Below are 20,158 nucleotides of genomic sequence, written 5' to 3' on the forward strand. Positions count from 1 at the left end.
TCATCTCAGTACAAATACAAAGATGGTTACCGCAAGCAGCTCGGCCACCACATTGGAGCCCGGAACATCGAAGATGACCCCAAGATGATGTGGTCCATGCACGTGGCCAAGATCCAGAGTGACCGGGAGTACAAGAAGGACTTTGAGAAGTGGAAGACCAAGTTCAGCAGCCCAGTGGACATGCTGGGGGTGGTGCTGGCCAAGAAGTGCCAGACTTTGGTCAGTGACATAGACTACAAGAACTACCTGCACCAGTGGACGTGCCTGCCCGACCAGAGCGATGTCATCCATGCTCGGCAGGCCTACGACCTCCAGAGCGATGTGAGTATGGCAACTGTAACAGAGCTGTGTGCAGAAATAACTTAAACCATATGACAGTTATCCTTCTAAACGATCCACTAACTTACGCAAGCTAGGATTTCTTTTTCAATGAATGAGATTTGAATCAGAGTGTTTACTGTGAATATATTACTAGGCTTTATAAGGAAGTAAAGTTTACCAAATGGAACTTGGCCTTACAAAAATAAAACAGAAATTAAGCCATGTTAGAATTCAGGGCCCACCACAAGGAAACATTTTATTTTATTCTTTTAAGGGAGAAAGAAACAACACATTTTACTTTAAAAATTACTCAGAAATGTGTTTTTAGCTTTCTTGCAAAACAAATGAGATTATCATTAGCAGAATACTAATGCCTGCTGCACATTATGAAACAAAAGAAGGCATTGTGTCTGGAAGCTATTGCGTCCTTTCACTTACACTTTCTCTTCTCAGCACGACTCTCTTTGTGGAGATGTCATGTGATAATGACAGACCCTGGTACCTATTAAAAGCAGAAGGACCATCTCAAATCTGGATGTGAGAAGCACATTTCCCACAGCACATATTTTATAGATGTTTGAAGAAATTAGTAAGCATTAGAGGACTTTGGAGACTAATGCCAATTAATAATAATTATACATTGAGTGGCTGTTCCTAGAAATTATACAGCCTACCTGTGGAAACTCCCCCTGTTCCATACCTTTCAACAGCATGCAGAACCCTGTGTTTTGCAAGGGAAAGCTTTGCCTGCACGTGAAAAGTAGTTAAAAACCGTTTGTGTCACCGAGAGAGTGACAGCATTGATAGACGGATTGCCTCCATCGATTTGTCGAAGCTCTTCAAGATTGCCTCCTTCGCACTGTGTAACCTAGTCGTAACGATGTGGGAAGCATTCACAAGTTGAGAAGCACTGCAGAGGTGTAAAATGTTATTGTCTCCGTACTTGCTGTTGTTATTTAGAGGGCAACAACTAGCCAGGGCAAGGCAATTCTAACAGGCCTTTAGTCTAGACAATGAAATAGAGGTCAGTATACCCTACTTGGTTGCCATTACCGGTAAAAGCCTTCACATGAGCCGGGCAAAGGTCCAATTCCACCATTGCGAAGTGGTTATGAAAACCCAATGAGTGCACAAAAATCTTTAGCAGGAAAAATGACTGCAGATGAACTGTTAAAGATATGGAAAGATGATTCTGGAAAGGATCCCATGTGTCCCATCGTAAGAACTTGGTTGGAAATAAACCTGGGGTTCTGACCCAATAAGAGGGTCGTTTATTCACCCGAATCTTTGACAGTGTTAAAGTAGCCGAAGTTCTGCCTCAGGGTTTCAGGGGTTCTATGTCAGTATATTTTAACTTCTTTTTTGTTGTTGTTGTTGTTGAAAAATTTTGACATACAGGAAAAAATACATAGAAGGCAATAATAATCCAACACAATCCCACCAGTGAAAAAGCCCACACCTGCTCATGTAATTTATACATGTTGTCTCATGTGCTATTTTTTCATTAGTATTATATTAATGACATTTATGTAAGCCATCAATATTCTTTAAAATATGGCTTTTGATAGCTGCAGAGTAACTCGTTTGACTAGACCTAACATTTATTTATCGACTTAATGACTGTTGTTGGACGTAGATGTGGGTTCTGTCCCCCTGGGCTGGCGTTCTTTTCCTGTGCACACAAACAGTGAACATCCACTGAACTGCCTGACAAGATATTCATGTGGGTCACTCCTGTCCCCAAAACCCGAAGTAACTGATGACATTTTGTTATAGCGGGGAGCCCTTTCTGGGTCATGTCTGAACATACTTCCTCTTCTAGTTTGCCTAATACAGTGAGCCGGTTTTCTTGAAAACAATCGGAATTGTACTTCGTTATTGATTTCATTTGCACCTTTACCTAAACCTTTTAGTCTTGCTGAAGGGTTCCTGCCTTTTTCCTTCTCACAGAATGTTTACAAGTCTGACCTCCAGTGGCTGAAGGGCATTGGCTGGGTCCCCATTGGGTCTGTGGATGTGGTCAAGTGCAAGAGGGCGGCAGAGATCCTAAGTGACCACATCTACCGCCAGCCTCCAGACAAGCTGAAGTTTACCAGTGTGCCTGATTCCCTGGAGCAGGTGCTGGCCAAGAACAATGCCGTCAACATGAACAAGGTGAGCTCCAGAGGCCTCAGGCTTCTCCAAGATGCCGAAAGAGGTTTTTACACTTCAGTGACAAGTGGGGTTAACGTGGTCCATGGGAGTGTGGGGTCACATTTATCTTCCAAATGATGTACTTGAAATCCTCTAAGTAATTTCTATGATTTCCAGTGTTAACCCTGATAACTATCTTGAAGATTCAAACCTCTGATTGAATACCTTTTATCCTAGTCTGCTTTATTTTTCCTAATGAGATCAATAGCATTCCTGCTTTAATTGACATTTTGTAATTTGTATTTCAAACGATTTTCTATCAACCTATTCTTTGATAGCGCTTATACACAGAGGCCTGGGACAAAGACAAGACTCAGGTTCATATAATGCCTGATACCCCAGAGATCATGTTGGCAAGGCAGAACAGACTCAACTACAGTGAGGTAAGTGCAGAATTCTGTGGGGCCGTACTTGTTTTGTGGTTGTCATTATTGTTTATCTTCTATACTTCCTTTCGTGGAGATTCTTGGACCTTCCCTAGGATGGTGCATGCAGCTCTGTGATGTGAACACTCAGCCCTCCATCCTTTTGTCTCTGGATTGAGTATCATTTGCCATAGGATTCCAGGGGCAAACTGAAGTCACATTGTCTTTTCCACTTATCGTCTTTACCAGTGAGGCAGTCAGTGGAAGTGAGTTGCATTTTTGGCATTTCCAAGGGGTAGGATAACCAGTTATAATATTGACTCATGATTTATACAAAAATATTATTTTTAGTTTATCTGAAATTCAAGATAAACTGATTATACTCTCTTTTAATTTGCTAAATCTGGCAACCATACCAAGAGAGCCTCTAATAATATGCACCTCTCCCCCATCTAGTTTCTAAATAAAATTGAGAGGTAAAACAAAGGTACAGAAGCAGAGGTCAAAATCTCACATTTTTTACTACTAAAGTTAGGGTCTAGGACATGTTTGTTTGAGAGCCAGAGGAACCTGCTGATCGCACCCCAGAATTAGATTCCCCATCCAGGCATAGACCCCACTGGAACGGGACAGCTAGCTCTACCTTCCTCAGGGGTGCGTGAAGTACAGCTTAGAGCACAGAGAAGCAGAGGAGGGCACAGGGCTTTTTCCTAAGGAAGCAGATCAGAGCTGAGCTGGGCATGCCAATGAGTCAGATAAATCAGGAAATCACTACACCTCTCCAGGAGCAGAGATGAAATAATTGAGCCCCTTTTATAGAAAGAGAGCCTCAGACATGGGGAAGAAGTGCTCTCTGTTAACAATACTGACTACTACTTTTTAAAGTAAGGTGCAATTTTATAGGTGCATGTTTTACTAATATAATGCAGCCAAAAATTAAAATCTTAAAAGTTCTGATCATAGTCAAGTTAACTATGTTTTAAACTGTCCTTTAAGCTTTTTCTCATTTTTTAAACACTATAACATATCACATGATTGTCAAAAGATTTTAAGTAATAAAGAATAAAAGTATAAATATAAATCTTATAAACAAATAATATTAAATATATTGTGCTGCAGTTCTTTTCCACCTAGAAGTACATGTAGATTGATGCTTTGTCCATCAATTTTTAGTTCTATTCATCTATGTTGATATGCATAATGTATCATATTAACCTACACATGATATGTATTAATCGATAATATAAATAATAAATGAATCTATCAATCTGTGTTAATGCTCATTGATATATTTCATTTGTTTCTAATGCTACATAGTGTTTTTGGTAAAATATGATTTATTTCCTTTCCAATATTGCTGGAAATTTAGATTATTTACAGAGACTATCCTTTTTTAAATTTTGTGATGGGTCACTCAATAATGTCCAAATGTTGCTATCAAAACTTTTGCTTTAACTCTGACTTTCCATCTGTAGACTCTGTATAAACTCGCCAATGAAGAAGCAAAGAAGAAAGGCTACGACCTGCGAAGTGATGCCATCCCCATCGTGGCCGCCAAGGCCTCCCGGGACATCGTCAGTGACGTGAGTAGCAGTTCTCCTCATGTGGACATGGCTGGACGGGGGCGAGGGTGGGATCAGCATTACGACAGCAAGATGCATCTGGGTGCTAGTTACAGCATGCTTATGTTTCAAATGAAATGTTTTTCATTCGAAAAAGCCCTTTCACTCTTTTAACTCCAAAAGATTTTACTATCCAGATCCCATAGGCAGACAGGGTTGTCCTAAACTTCAGTAAAATATTGAATTTGAGGAGTTCCTTTGTGGCACAATGGGTTAAGGATCCAGCGTTGTCACTACAGCAGCTCAGGTCACTGCTTGGCTTGGGTTTGATCCTTGGCCTAAGAATTTTTACATGTTGCAGGCACAGCCAAAAAAAAAAAAAATGAATTTGAAGCTACAGTCATTCATATCTATAATTATGAGACATTCATATGTATATTTTGAGCATATAGCCCACATAGAAATAAGAAAATTTCAGAAGAGTTGGGAAAAGAAAAAAAAAAAAAAAACCTTGGTTACATTATTGGTTCACCATCAGAGAAAGTTCTGGTGTAGCCAGGCCTAGGAAAATGCACCTCACCCCAAACCTGCTCTGGATTTTTGCCAGCGCTTTGAGGAATTACCTTATGTGCTTCCTTTTGAGTTCTTTTTAAATGAAAAAACAAAATCAAAGTCTTATAACAACCAGAAACAGCAAAACAGTGAGCCTGATTTCTCTTTCTGCTATTATCTCTGAAAGAAGTTCCCTTGATGGAGAATTGAGACTTTGGTCAGTATACGCTATAGGATTTGTGTAATATTGTTGCCTAGAGAGGAGAGAAGATGTCCACAGTCGGCACTTACCATCAATAAAACATTTTCCCGCGGTTATATAATCTGTTTTTTCACTCAAAGAATCAACAAACCTCACTCAGATTTGATCTCTAACAGAGCAGGCCTGCAGGATGGAAAACATGAGCTAATCTGTTTCAGGAATCCAGTGACCCAGTGAAAGTCAGCAGAGCCAGATTTGGTGGGCTGGGGTGAAAGTGTTCCTGTGTACTAAGGAATAGCATTTCTCAAAATTATATGTAAAATTTTTGGGTTAATGATTTCACTGGCCCACCATGGAAAAAAAAAAAGATAATATTCAATTCCAATTTTCTGAAAAATGTTGCTGCCTTTATTCTCATTTTATTTATTTATTCTTTTGTCCCCGGCATACAGCGGGACACAGAGGTGAGAGCATTGAGTCCTAACCACTAGACCACCAGGGAACTTTCTATTTCCAGAAACTTAATGTCTGCAACCATGGAACTAATTTGGTCTGCCTCCCATTAGTGTACTGCTGTGAAGTCTAATCAGAGTTTAGGAGGAGAGGATAAGTTTATTCAGACGATTCATTTCTCTGCAAAAATTACCAGTTTTAAGATAATGACATTTTATATTGGTAAGACTTTTAGTCTTTTCCATTTATTATTTATTTTTAAAATGACTTTTATTTCAGTACAAATACAAAGATGGTTACCGCAAGCAGCTCGGCCACCACATTGGAGCCCGGAACATCGAAGATGACCCCAAGATGATGTGGTCCATGCACGTGGCCAAGATCCAGAGTGACCGGGAGTACAAGAAGGACTTTGAGAAGTGGAAGACCAAGTTCAGCAGCCCAGTGGACATGCTGGGTTTGGTGCAGGCCAAGAAGTGCCAGATCCTTGTAAGCGACGTAGACTACAAGAACTACCTGCACCAGTGGACGTGCCTGCCCGACCAGAATGATGTCATCCACGCTCGGCAGGCCTACGACCTCCAGAGCGACGTGAGTCTAAGACCCATTAAATGCCACCATTGACCATGCTCCTGATGGCAATACGCAGTAATACTCAGATAATGGTTCAGGATTAGGTAAAGCCCGCTGGAGCGGGGAGTTGAGACATGTTATTTTCTCTCTACCTTTCATTTACTGTGCCTTACCTTTCTTTTAGAGAGACGTTAGAGCATTTGGACTTCATATTTTAAAAGACAAAGACCTGAAATTTGACTCTTCAAATTTTCCAGTCCTCTTCTTTCTTTTTTTGAAATCAAGTGTCATAACAGCTTCAGTAATCCTTGCTTTTGTGTGTGATCTCCCCAGAACATTTACAAATCAGATCTCCAGTGGCTGAAGGGCATTGGCTGGGTCCCCATTGGGTCTGTGGATGTGGTCAAGTGCAAGAGGGCGGCAGAGATCCTAAGTGACCACATCTACCGCCAGCCTCCAGACAAGCTGAAGTTTACCAGTGTGCCTGATTCCCTGGAGCAGGTGCTGGCCAAGAACAATGCCATCAACATGAACAAGGTGAGCCCGCAATTTGGGGAGAAATAAAACAGGGCTGTATGTCCTTGAGACTATCTATGGCTAATTAAGTTGGTCTTTCTTTGTCTTATCTAATTGTCTTGGGTATGTGATGATTTGGTTGAGGTCTCTATTCTGTTATATTAGGATTCCCAAATATATGTAGGAATTTCTGCTTTGACATCTTTGCGAAATAGAGTTAGGAATGGGACAGCTGCTTAGTGTTCAAATTGATGTCTATAACAGTTAAACATGTTTGGTATTAAGGTTTCTTTCTCATTAGCTACTTATCTAAGTAAGTATAGAACAAATGAATCAGATGCAAATCTCTATAACATTTATCAAAAAGAAATCTAGAGATAGCATATCCGGATACATTGGTAGTTAATAAACACACAAACAACAGACAAACAAAATCATGGGAAGGATGTGTTAATACAGCCACAGTACACATAGATGAGTATACATGCTTGGAAAACACTTGGAGTGGAGGTAATTTTGTAACAACACACACACGTGTTTTCATATCTTAGTCTCCACTTACATTTAGTGACAATAAAGATCTTACAACATCAAAGAAGATGAAAAATATTAGTATGTCGCTCTCAGCACAGACGGTGAGGAGGCTGGCTTTCAACGTTGTCGTGATCTCTAAATGGGAAACCTCTGTTGACAACAGACACTGTTTTTCTAATTCGTTAACCTTTTTATCCTTCACAGCGCTTATACACAGAAGCCTGGGACAAAGACAAGACCCAAATCCACATCATGCCTGATACACCTGAAATTATGTTGGCAAGACAAAATAAAATAAATTACAGTGAGGTAAGACCGTTTGTTTTGACCTGACCGCATTGATTTTGCTGATGTAGTAGAAAGGAATTATGGATTTAATTATGGATAGAAGTCTCCTGTTGACCAATTAACTTAGTTTTATTTATTTAATTTTTGCCCATAACCTAACCTAAATATATGTATAGATATATATTGTTATATATATATAGATATCATTGCATTCAAAAAGTAGATAGAAAAGGAAATAAATGCAAAAATATCTCCCATGACAGGAGGAGAAAAAAACTCTCAAAGTCAACTATTAATGACTGGATCATATTGTAATTTTAATTAAAAAATAAATATTTCTATTGATCAGATTAGTACTTGCTTCAAATTTTGTTCTGTGAGTTTTTCTTTAGTTGCCTTCTCTGTAAAATGAGATAAAAATGCCTGTCTTGAAGGATTTTTTCAATGACTAAAATGAGGTAGTACATATAATATGCCCAGTGTGGAGCCCAGCACACAATAATAGCTGCTTAATAAAGTTTAATTTCTTCCCTCTACACTCAAGTCACCATGAAGATTTGATTTATTTAATATGCTCAAAATAACTTTGGTTTATTTATGATAACCAAAATAAGGATTCTTAAATTCTTCCATCTCAAAATAGCCTGAGGATGAAAAAAAAATTTTTTTTAATCAGTATCTTCAGCATCACTAAACTTGTCATCACACATCTTTGCAGAATAGAAATATTGCTGCAGTTAACAGTACCTTACCCAATTGCTTTTGCCAAAGTCAAGAGTTATTTGATTCATTTAAAATGAATATCGATTGCTTACATGTTTGTGTATCTTCATTTAAAAGAAAAAAAAGGAAAGCAGACTCCTTCAGCTTGAGAACACTGGGAAAATATAAGTACCCATTTTTAAGACTTGGCCATATTCGTTATTTTACTCCTATTAATCACTTTTGCCTGGAATAACGTAGCTCTAAAAAAGGGGCATGTTTCTATCACATAACCATGAAAAGTGAAATGAAGAGAAGACAATTTCCTTTGTCTAGCATTATAAGACAGACCCAAGGAAAAGTCTGATCACAGGTATTTAAATTGACCTTGGCTTTAGTCATTTTTGAATAAGCAATTTTTCTCTTGGCCACAGAGCTTCTCTGTTAAATTATCTTTTCCTGGTTCTGCCTCACCCCAGGCAAATGAAGTTAGTTTCTATCCCGAAGGGTAATAATGCTTTTAAGCCTCTCCCTTTTGTTAAAAGAAGGGAGCATTTTCAGGCTGCTGAGAGGAAATTAGGCTATTTTTCATTTCTAAAATTTATAACTGGATTTATTGCTTTAGAATTGCATGATTATGTTAATTCCCTAAAGGTTGTCTTCTGAAGATTAGATTTCAGAATGGCCCACTTGAATGTCTTCTCAACCCATTACCAATGGGTTTGTACTTCATTCTGTACTTAGTTCAGTAAAGGTAAACAAAACAATACAAAATAAAGCAATCATATATTTTTTCCCCTCGAATTCTCGTTTACCCGTTCTAGTTCTCTTGGGTAAGCAACTTACCAAACATTCTCTAAAATGTGACCTTGGTAATACTAAAACTGTTCTCTTCTTTGAAGCTTTGCATCCTTTTTCAGTGTTGAAAGAATGAAAAAAATGTATTCGTTTGGCCTAAAGCCACGAGATAGTTCAAGCATAAGATTGAATCAAGCACATTTTTCCCCATAAGGACAAACTTGAGAATTTATTTTCAAAGGAAAAATATAAAGGATAAAAGTATTTGACTATCTAGTTACAAAATAAACATTACTAGAAATTTTTAAGAAGAACAAATGCCCTCAGGATTTCATCTCAAATGTATTAAATTCTTATTTTTACTTTAATTTTTCCTTGTAAAATCTCAACATGAAAAGAATGTGAACTACCGCACCTAGTAAAACTTATAATAACATCTTTTTCAAACTCTAAAGTCATTTTAAAATTATTAAAACTTAAGGATTAATTCTAAAAAAAAATTTTTTTAAGAATTAATTAAATTCTTATAGTGGTTCACAAGCAAAAAAGACTGAATACAACTGGGACAGACGATTTGTTTAATGCAGTGGTTCTCAAGCTATGTTCCGTGGAACACCTGTGTTCCACCTTCTGGGGGTGTTCATCCTGCCACAGAAACTGAACAGCGAGTGGGTCTTTTCCCACCTCATAATGAAATTATTATAATTTCATCAATTTTGTGTTTTTGACTCATAAATTCCTGATAACTGCTCTGCCTCTGTTTGGTGGCAAATTTCTAGCAATCAACAAAATGAATAAATAGGGAGTGAATCAGTATTAACAAAGATATTCAGAAACAGGGGATGATGCTTCGTTTAGTGCCTCTTAGAAACAGATAGATGCTCAGAGTGGTAGTGCTGTTGTTATAGAATCACATTTTCTGCTAGTAAAATTGTTCCTAATTCACCTTTGAAGTTAAAGAAATAGATAGACCTTTCTTGGTTATTTCATGAAAAGAACAAGTGTGAGCAATCCAGCATTTCAGAGTTGGTGACAATGTGTAAAATCTAGAAAGATTTATGCCAGGGAAAGTTGTGGTGTTAAACCTGCTGAAAGTAAAATTTCAAATTAAATAAATAGCTTGTATAAGTAGGAAACAAAGGAAGAGGGAGGTCTTTTTTTAAAAAAAAAAAAAGTTATTTAAGGCTAAACACATTTGTGTTGTTCTGTGTCAAAAAGTCATCTTCCTTGGACAGAAATACACTCTTAGAGTCAAAGTGAGCACTGTGTCTAAAAACTCCCACTTCTTTCCTCTAGAGCCTCTATCGCCAGGCCATGGAAGAAGCCAAGAAAGAAGGCTATGACTTAAGGAGTGATGCCATCCCCATTGTGGCTGCCAAGGCCTCCCGGGATATCGCCAGTGATGTAAGAGCTGGTCACATCCTTATATTTGTCAACAAGAGCCAGCCCCATGCATAGGGGGTCACATTCCTGGAACACAGCTGGAAGTCTCTGTAATTCTCACCCATCTTAACTGCCCTCATTGCACAGGCAAATAAATTGAGGCTTTGAGACAGTAGGTAACCTGCCCAAGATCACAGGTATCACAGGGACAAACTGGGATGTAGTTCCTTCGTTGCTCATCTTTTGGTCTTTGCTTAGTAAGACTGAGTGACTTGATCAAAGTTAAAAGGACATATGTTGAGCTACTCGTAAAACCTCAACAGCTCTCCTCACACTATACTCAGGGAAAGTGACAGGCTTAACTGAGTCCTTCCCCATGACTTGAAGACATAGGATAGCAAAAAAGTTAAATGTCTCTTTGTTATGGAGTCCACAAAAATCAATATTCCTTTACCCTAAAAATAAATACATCAGGTTCCTGGACAATTTAAATATGAATCCAAAAATAGCAAAATCATCCATTTTGGTAAGGTTTTCTTTTTAATTGTAATAAAAATACACAACAAAATTTACACTTTTTACCATTTTAAGTATACAATTCAGTACTGTTAAGTATATTCACACTGTTGTGCAATAGACGTCCAGAACTTTTTTGTCTTGCAGAACTGAAACACTGTGCTCATTGTGAAGAAAAACTGCCTATTTTTAAACTATCCTGTCCAGATTATTTGTGCAGAGGACATTATTTCTCAGAATGCCTTAGAAAAAGAAAATTAATGACTCATGTAAACACATCCCAAGATAAATATTCTCAGATGGGTCTACCCATAGGACCAACTTCTGAGAAACTGCTCATTCCTGTAATTGAGCTCATTCTTTCACTGTTCACTTTTTAATCACATTTTTGTGTGATGAAACATAACTTTCTTGCCTAATATAAAGGAATCAATGTGGGATTATTCTGTGAAGATGTGCGAATAAGTACCACATCCTCTTTTTTGGGAGAAAACATGCCCAGGTGTGTAGCATTACAGCAGTCTGTTTGAGAAAACTCCCCGGATGTCTTAAAGATTTCATAGGAAAGCATCACCACAGAGAAAGCAAGAGGGACCAGCTCTTGGAGAGTCCTCCTTATTTGCTGGGTTCTCTCTTTCAGTACAAATACAAAGAAGCCTATCGTAAGCAGTTGGGGCACCATATTGGTGCCCGAGCAGTTCATGATGATCCCAAGATGATGTGGTCCCTCCACGTTGCCAAAATGCAGAGTGACCGTGAGTACAAGAAAGATTTTGAAAAATACAAGACCAGGTTCAGCAGCCCAGTGGACATGCTTGGTATCGTTTTGGCCAAGAAATGTCAGACTTTGGTCAGTGATGTGGACTATAAGCATCCTCTGCACGAGTGGACCTGCCTGCCTGACCAGAATGACATCATCCATGCTCGGAAGGCTTATGACCTCCAGAGTGACGTGAGTATCCCTGAGGCCACGCTTGCATACTAGTGTCAATAATAAAAAGAATAATAATGACGCAGGTAGCATGCCCTATTGAGAGTAAAATAAAATCTATAATTAGGGTAACATCTAATATATCATCTCCACAGTACCACAGTACACACTTTATAGTTTGTGATTTTGAAGATGAAAATAAAGGCAAGAGTTTTTTTAAATTTCTCATCACAGGAAAAAAAGTGTAAGTAAATGTGCCGATGGATCCTAACTGGATTTACTGTGCTGATCGTTTCACAATATATACATACATTGAATCATTACGTTATATACCCGAAACTAGTTTGTGTCAATTATATCTCAAAAATGCAAATTAGGAGTTCCTGTCATGGCTCAGTGGTTAAGGAATCTGACTAGAAACCATGAAGTTGCAGGTTCGATCCCTGGCCTTGCTCAGTGGGTTAAGGATCTGGTGTTGCCGTGAGCTGTGGTGTAGGTCGCAGACGCGGCTCGGATCCTGAGTTGCTGTGGCTCTGGCGTAGGCCGGTGGCTACAGCTCTGATTAGACCCCTAGCCTGGGAACCTCCATATGCCGCGGGAGCGGCCCAAGAAATGGCAAAAAGACAAAAAAAAAAAAATGCAAATTAAAGGTATGATTTGTGAGACTTAACTGCATGTTGAAACTCACTACCACAGTTGAATTTAACCTCTTTTGCCTCAAAAAAAGGCAAGATTTTTTTTGTGACTGCACTGCTTACTCAGCATTGGTCTAAATATGTGTTCTTTGGGGGAGCTTTTAGAACACATTTTCCAAGGCTGAAAAAAACTGCTCTTGAGTAAAAATCCTGTAATACCCACAAGGACAGGACTCTATCTTTTACCTAAAAAACAAAAAACTCTCATTGTTCCTAGTATAATCCTCCACACCAAAAAATTCTTAGGAAGAAAATGTACTCAGGATTCAATAATGCTTGTGAATGACTCTGCTGACAGCTTTACCTGTTCATTGGTGCTTTTGTGTTTCTCCAGTGTGACCCATTCTTTGACTCTGAATTGAAACACTAATTAATAAGTGTGATTCTTATTGGTTGATTTGCAGAATTTGTATAAGTCAGACCTTGAATGGATGAAAGGCATTGGCTGGATTCCACTTGGCTCCGTGGAAGTAGTTAAAGCTAAGAGGGCCGGAGAGATACTGAGTGATAATATCTACCGCCAGCGCCCAGACACACTGAAATTTACCAGCGTAACAGACTCTCCGGAGCTGGTGCTGGCAAAGAACAATGCCCTAAACATGAACAAGGTGGGTCCTCCCTCCTCTCCATCAGGTATAGGAATTTATCATAGAACGAAATAAGAATTCTCACATGTTACTACATTTAAAAGATTCCTATAGCATTTATGGTACCTTTTAAAATGATTTTTCCACTAAAAACTTACTTAGGAGTTCCTGTCGTGGCACAGTGGTTAACGAATCCGACTAGGAACCATGAGGTTGCGGGTTCGATCCCTGCCCTTGCTCAGTGGGTTAGCGATCCGGCGTTGCCGTGAGCTGTGGTGTAGGTTGCAGATGCGGCTCGGATCCCGCGTTGCTGTGGCTCTGGCGTAGGCCAGCGGCTACAGCTCCGATTCGACCCCTAGCCTGGGAACCTCCATATGCCATGGAAGCAGCCCAAAGAAATAGCAAAAAGACCAAAAAAAAAAAAAAAAAAAAAAAAACTTAGTAATAGTTCAGCATATGAAGCTAATGTTAAGAATACCATGTGCTGTAATTATTTCACAATTACAGTTATTAAATACTATAACCCAATTACAATTTTCAGAACTGTTAAAGAATTTTAATAAGAAACAGTCAAAACTCTGAGTCAATGAAATAGCTAAATACTCTTGGAAATGGTAATTTATCTGCATGAAAGGTAAGAATTTATGCACCTTTAGTAACTTTCTTTCTAATCTTGTACAGAGAAGAGGGGACAGGCCCATAATCAAAAGAAAAATGTCTGTGACCTCCAGAATAGTTTTTCTCATCTTTTTTTTTTTTTTTTTTTTTTTTTTTTTTTTTTAATAGCGCTTATATACGGAAGCCTGGGACAATGACAAGAAAACAATCCATGTCATGCCTGATACACCAGAAATTATGCTAGCCAAACTCAACCGGATAAACTACAGTGACGTGAGTGAACTAGCGATCTTATAATGAGAACGGCAAAACAAAATACCGTAACAATTTCCCTCGTGAAGTGTTTTGATTAATTTGTTATACATACTTCAAACCAACACTGTTGATAAGAGAGAGTTCTCCCTCAATTCAGTTTTGGGCTATGTGATGCGTCTACAAAATAGGCCAGCCTTTTAGCAACAAGATATCAGGGGACAGAAGGCTTATGGAAAAGTTTCCCAATAGAGGTTATTCTTAGAGCCTTCCGCTGCGGGTCAGTGTGGTTCTCAAGTCATTATTTATTCAACAACTATTTAGCAGGTAGGCACAGGGTTGGAACCCAGTAAGTTACCACACTATGTATCCTTTTGCTGCTTCATTGTCTTTTAGTTACAATTTAATGCTATTTGCAAGCATCTTCCTTGGCATCTCTTTCAGGGCCAACATTTTCATCAGGGTGATGATTCTAAAACCCTCGTCAACAGATCCATCATAATCTGTGATGATAATCCATTGCTAAATAGAAAAAATAAGGACAATGCATTGTTTTTCAAAAATCCAAATAAGCTCAATTTAAAAATACTGTACCTAGGAGTTGCCATTGTGGCTCAGCAGTTACGAACCTGACCAGTAACCATGAGGATGCAGGTTCAATCCCTGGCCTTGCTCAGTGGGTTAAGGATCTGGTGTTGCCGTGAGCTGTGGTGTACGTCGCAGACATGTCTTGAATCTGGAGCTGCTGTGGCTGTGGGATAGGCCGGCAGCTGTAGCTCTTATTTAACACTTAGCCTGGGAACTTCCATATGCCGCAAGTGTGGCCATAAAAACAAAAAACAAAACCCAAAACAAAAAAAAAGGGTGCCTTTTCCTTCTTCTTTGGCATCAAGATGGACTTTCTTTTATATTAAGACTGTGATAGTAAGTAGTTGGTGTTTTGGTTTTTTTTTTTTACATGTGCTTCTTAGCAAAACAAAATTTTAGCAACCAGATGCAGATCTCCCTGAGAAAACTTTTGAGGTTTACTAATCAATAAAATATCAACATTTAAACTAGATGCCTTAAAATTCTTGAGCACCTACGAAACAAAGTTTTCTAACCAACTCAAACTAATACTTTTCTTTGTAGATTTGTTTCTGTAGTTTAAATGAGGACAGAGAAAAATGAATAATAAACAGCTTCACTTTTTTTTTTTTTTAAGAAAGGAGTAATGATTGATTGATTCTCTTTTCCACAGAAACTCTATAGACTTGCTTTGGAAGAGTCCAAGAAGGAAGGCTGTGACTTGCGTGTGGATGCCATTCCAATCCAAGCAGCCAAAGCATCAAGAGAAATTGCTAGTGATGTAAGTTGATGTTTTTGGAAAAGACATTTCTTACTCAAGGAAGTTCACAGATGGCACCTTCTACAGCTTTTCTTGATAGCAATTAGTCTGCAAATCTCAGTTTCCTTTAATGATTCCCCCAAAGCTGCAGATGAAAACAAAGAACTCAGAAGATACTATGTCTATTATACATTCATCGGTCAAAGATAAAGTTATATTCTTTAAAAATAAGTATCTTTATAAACACTAAAATTGGGCTCATGTTTTGGACGCTCAGAAGTTGAGCAGCTGTTGACCCAGATGTTTGTAAAAAACGTTGTTGAAGACATCGATAGCACATGTTAAGTCAGCCAATATAAATGTTTCCTACCACTCCTAGCCATTTATTCTTGCATTATAACCAGATGTTAATTATGCATACAATTTAGAGTTTTGCTTAGTCCTTTGTTGACCTTTAGTGAGGTTCTCCTACCAAGATACCTGTAAGTGGTCATGAGAACAAGTAGAGAAGTAAGCAAAGCGTTTTTACGCAGCAATCACTTTCCTCTCCTCTCTAGTTCTTCCTGTCTCATGAGAAACATCTCCTGAGGGTGTCCAATGCCCCCATTCTGTACCAGGCTTCTTTTGACCCAAAGCTACACGTTCCTTCTTCTGGAAGGGTCGTAGGCCTGAGACCTATGCTTCATTCTCTCCATTTTTAATACCTTTTCAATATTTTAAGCTGGAGAAGCCCACACTATGATCATCTCATGGTAAAACAGAGCATAACGTGTTATTCCTGAATTTTGAAAGTAGGTAGTATTAACCCAAGGCATTGCTCTCTCCCATGGTTGAAAGTTCAATGACATTCACAGGCAAATAAGAGAGATATTTCCTGGTAAGACTTTCTAAATGTAGACCATACCCTTGACCGTGGACTTAATTATAAGTTCTAGTTACAAGGGGAATATTCTAAAATAGTCTTCATATGAGAAAATTTTTAGAAAAAAAATTCATATCTTTAAATTTTATAAGATGCTTTACTTTTACTTGTTAAACAAATGTAAACTAGGCAGTATAGTTTAGCAGAAGGGGAAAATATCAGTAATTAGAAGCTCTCCATCTAATCTCAGCCCTGCCACCAGCTTATGATGTGACCTTGGACAAATCACTTTAACCTCTGGAGGCTGTAGGTTTCTATTTTATAAAATGGAGTTGTTAATATTAAACTTTCTTCCTCACACTAGTGGTGGGGAAAATCAAAAGAAGTCATGTGTCTATGAAGCTCTGACATGTGATGTAAATGAGATGTCCTTAGCTCATATCTCCATTCTTTTTTTCAGTACAAGTACAAGGAAGCTTACCGTAAACAGCTCGGCCACCACATTGGAGCCCGGAACATCGAAGATGACCCCAAGATGATGTGGTCCATACATGCGGCCAAGATCCAGAGTGACCGGGAGTACAAGAAGGACTTTGAGAAGTGGAAGACCAGGTTCAGCAGCCCAGTGGACATGCTGGGTTTGGTGCAGGCCAAGAAGTGCCAGATCCTTGTAAGCGACATAGACTACAAGCATCCCCTCCACGAATGGATCTGTCTGCCGGACCAGAATGACATCATTCAGGCTCGGAAGGCCTATGACCTTCAGAGCGATGTGAGTAGGCTTAATACTTTTTAGTGAGAAGGGGTTCTAACTTCTTTTGTGCCGTGGAGTTTTTGTAATCTGGCAAAACCTTTGGACAACTTCTCAGGACAGTGTCATGAAATGCAGAGAGTTACAAACAGACACACACACACACACACACACTCACATACACATTGGTTTCAAAAGAAACCAATTGCCTCAAAATATGGCTATCAAAATATTAAACTAAGTGAGAGGAGGAGTCTGGGGGTCACATCTGCACACTGCTATATATAAAATAGATAAACAGCAAGGACATACTGGATAGCACAGGGAATTATATTCAATATCTCATAATAACCTAAAGTGGAAAAGAATCTGAAAAAGAAAAAAGATATATGTATATAACTGAATCACTCTTGTACACTTGAAAATAACACAACATTGTAAATCAACTATACTTCAATAAAAAATAATCAACATAAATTAAAATAGATTACAGGAGAAAAAATTAAACAATCTGTGATGTAGTAATATATACACTTTTTTATTGAAGTATAATACACTTTTTTATTGAAGTATAATTGATGTGCAATATGTCACAAGTATACAATATAGTGATTCACAATTTTTAAAGGTTGTAGGCTATTTATCATTATTATAAGATATTTGCTGTATTCCCTGCATTGTATAAATACCCTTGTAAACTAATTTTGTACGTAATAGTTTGTACTTTTTAATCCCTTGCCCCTATCTTGCCCGTCTTCCTTCCCTCTCTCCACTGTAACCACCAGTTTGTTCTCCTATGATTCTGCTTCTTTTTTGTTATATTCACTAGTTTGTTGTATTTTTTAGATAGCACATATAAGTGATAACATACAGTATTTGTCTTTTTCTGCCTTACTTATTTCACTTAACATAATGCCCTCCAAGTCCATCCATGTTGTTGCAAATGGCAACATTTCATTCTTTTTTATGGCTGAGTTATGTTCCATATCTCAACAGGAAATGCTTCTATATCTCAGCAATTGTATTAATGCTGCTATGAGCATTGGAGTGCATTTATCTTTTCAAATTCGTGTTTTGGGGTTTTTTTTAGATATCAGTATACCCATGATGAAATTTCCGGGTCATATGGTAGTTCTGTTTTTAGTTTTTTGAGAAACCCCCATACTGCTTTTCCTCAGTGGCTGCACCAATTAATAATCCCACCCACAGTATAGTAATATATATGCTTTTTACACTAAATAACAAGATCTAGCAATGGGTGTAAAACTAGTTTAATTTCAAAGAAGTGATGAGCATAAATATTCAAAATGTCTCCAATAACTATAATATGGTATGAAAATATTTATGATTACTATTGCTGACAAAATTCCACATAGTGTTAAATACCACTATCATCTGTTATCTATACTTATAACTGAAAGGAATGTTTATTTCAGTTAGAGGTTAATGAAAATAATGATACTGTGTTTTGGAGTTCCCTCAATGGCACAGTAAGTTAAGGATCTGTATGTCACAGCTGCAGCTCAGATTCAGTCCCTGGTCTGAGAACTTCCACATGCCATGGGTACACCCAAAAAAAGAAAAAAGGGAGTTCCTGTCATGGTGCCGGATCGTTAACCCACTGAACAAGGGCAGGGACCAAACCCGCAACCTCATGGTTCCTAGTCCGATTCGTTAACCACTGCGCCACGACGGGAACTCCTTTTTTTTTTTTTTTAATCAGCCCTGACAAATAGTCACTTTTAAAAGGATGACAGAGTAGTGGCATTGTACCCAAAAAAAAAAAAAAAAAAAAAAAAAAAAAAAAAAGAGTTCCCCAAGAAGCCATAAAGAAAAATTCTCCTTTAGCCAATTATTTAAATTCAAAGAAACATGAAAGCAGGTAAAAAATATCTTTTTTGACTTGAATTACGACTCAGGAAAGGGGACTTAAGGATAAGATAAATAAGAGTAAAAATATATATACTCTTTGGCTTAGAAGCGTGAGTATACAATCATGTAAAATACAACAGATAATGAAGAAACATTGTAAATCAATTATACTTTAATTTTTAAAAAAAGATCCCTTTTGTTGTCCCCAGAAAACAGATAATTCAGCATATAGTAGTGTTCATCCCTTCTTTACCCTGCACAATGGCTAGGAGGGCCCCTGCCCACTGAGATAAGAAAAAACTGAATTCTAACAGTGTATTATTCCCACACCACCAGGTGCAGGCAGTTAAATCAGAGAATAAACACTTTGTATCAGGAAGCAGGTAGGAATTTCCTTAAAATAGTTTTTTTATAAATGACATCACATGTTACTGGAGAGATTTCATGGGTCTTGAAAACAACAAACATTGACCATCTTTGGAGACAGTGTTAGAATAGCCACTCTACACCAAAGTAAGGCAGTCTTGTGTCTTCCCAGAAATGCACACAAGTAAAATTCAGAATTACACACCATCTCATTTAGCATATGCTAAAGCAAGATCAGATAGCAAGCTATAGAGGTAATTTCTACAAATACTGGATATGATTTCATTTTTCAGGCTATTTACAAGGCTGATCTTGAGTGGCTGCGAGGCATTGGATGGGTGCCCCTTGGCTCTGTGGAGGTTGAGAAGGTGAAGAGGGCTGGAGAAATCCTGAGTGAGAGGAAGTACCGCCAACCTGCAGACCAGCTCAAGTTCACATGCATTACAGACACCCCAGAGATTGTCCTGGCAAAGAATAATGCCCTGACCATGAGCAAGGTGAGTCTCCAGCTGTTGCCAGTTGCCTTGAGTTATACCTCCTACCAACTGGGCTCATAAATGAAGAAGTGCCCCGGCGGAGGTGGGGCGGGAACGTGCAGAGGAGGGTGCTGGCCTGATTCCCATGCAGGCCCTCAACAGAGTGTCTGCTTGAATCCCAGTTGGGCCTTCACGCTCCTCTCAACATTGTGTCCCCTCCTTCTCCGTGTGCGTGAGGAAGCCCAGCCTAGGACAATTTCTCAGGAATAATGCGCACACTTCTGAGCAGTGACCTGAGATATCCACAAATGCAGTATTTTCCTCGGCAAATTCCCCTTGGCAGAGCAGACTCAAGCCATCAATAACCATTTATCCATCACATGAAAAATAGTATGCCATTATGCGTTTTGTTCTGAAGTCTGGGAAACTGTGTGTGTAGCAGTGTCAGCAAACAATTCAAATT

General features: G+C 38.5%; 1 protein-coding gene across 50 annotated transcripts in view; it reads left to right on the top strand.

Annotated features, from left to right (window-relative positions):
- Window positions 1–20,158, top strand: part of NEB (nebulin) — a 216,065-nt gene that overhangs the window by 96,572 nt on the left and 99,335 nt on the right. For all 50 annotated transcript variants that reach the window (XM_084998589.1, XM_084998593.1, XM_084998592.1 and 47 more), the window contains exons 65-78: window positions 10–321; window positions 2,272–2,475; window positions 2,793–2,897; window positions 4,355–4,462; window positions 5,928–6,239; window positions 6,555–6,758; window positions 7,476–7,580; window positions 10,356–10,463; window positions 11,599–11,910; window positions 12,989–13,192; window positions 13,958–14,062; window positions 15,282–15,389; window positions 16,691–17,002; window positions 19,513–19,716. In XM_084998589.1, coding sequence (XP_084854715.1) covers window positions 10–321; window positions 2,272–2,475; window positions 2,793–2,897; window positions 4,355–4,462; window positions 5,928–6,239; window positions 6,555–6,758; window positions 7,476–7,580; window positions 10,356–10,463; window positions 11,599–11,910; window positions 12,989–13,192; window positions 13,958–14,062; window positions 15,282–15,389; window positions 16,691–17,002; window positions 19,513–19,716 — 2,703 coding nt within the window. The remainder of the gene's footprint in view (window positions 1–9; window positions 322–2,271; window positions 2,476–2,792; window positions 2,898–4,354; window positions 4,463–5,927; window positions 6,240–6,554; window positions 6,759–7,475; window positions 7,581–10,355; window positions 10,464–11,598; window positions 11,911–12,988; window positions 13,193–13,957; window positions 14,063–15,281; window positions 15,390–16,690; window positions 17,003–19,512; window positions 19,717–20,158) is intronic.

The sequence above is a fragment of the Sus scrofa genome, chromosome 15, assembly GCF_054392235.1.
Source record: "Sus scrofa isolate SSC_HxYL_T2T_F1_AM1 chromosome 15, Sscrofa_HxYL_maternal_Yorkshire_Landrace_v2.0, whole genome shotgun sequence".
NCBI lineage: Eukaryota > Metazoa > Chordata > Mammalia > Artiodactyla > Suidae > Sus > Sus scrofa.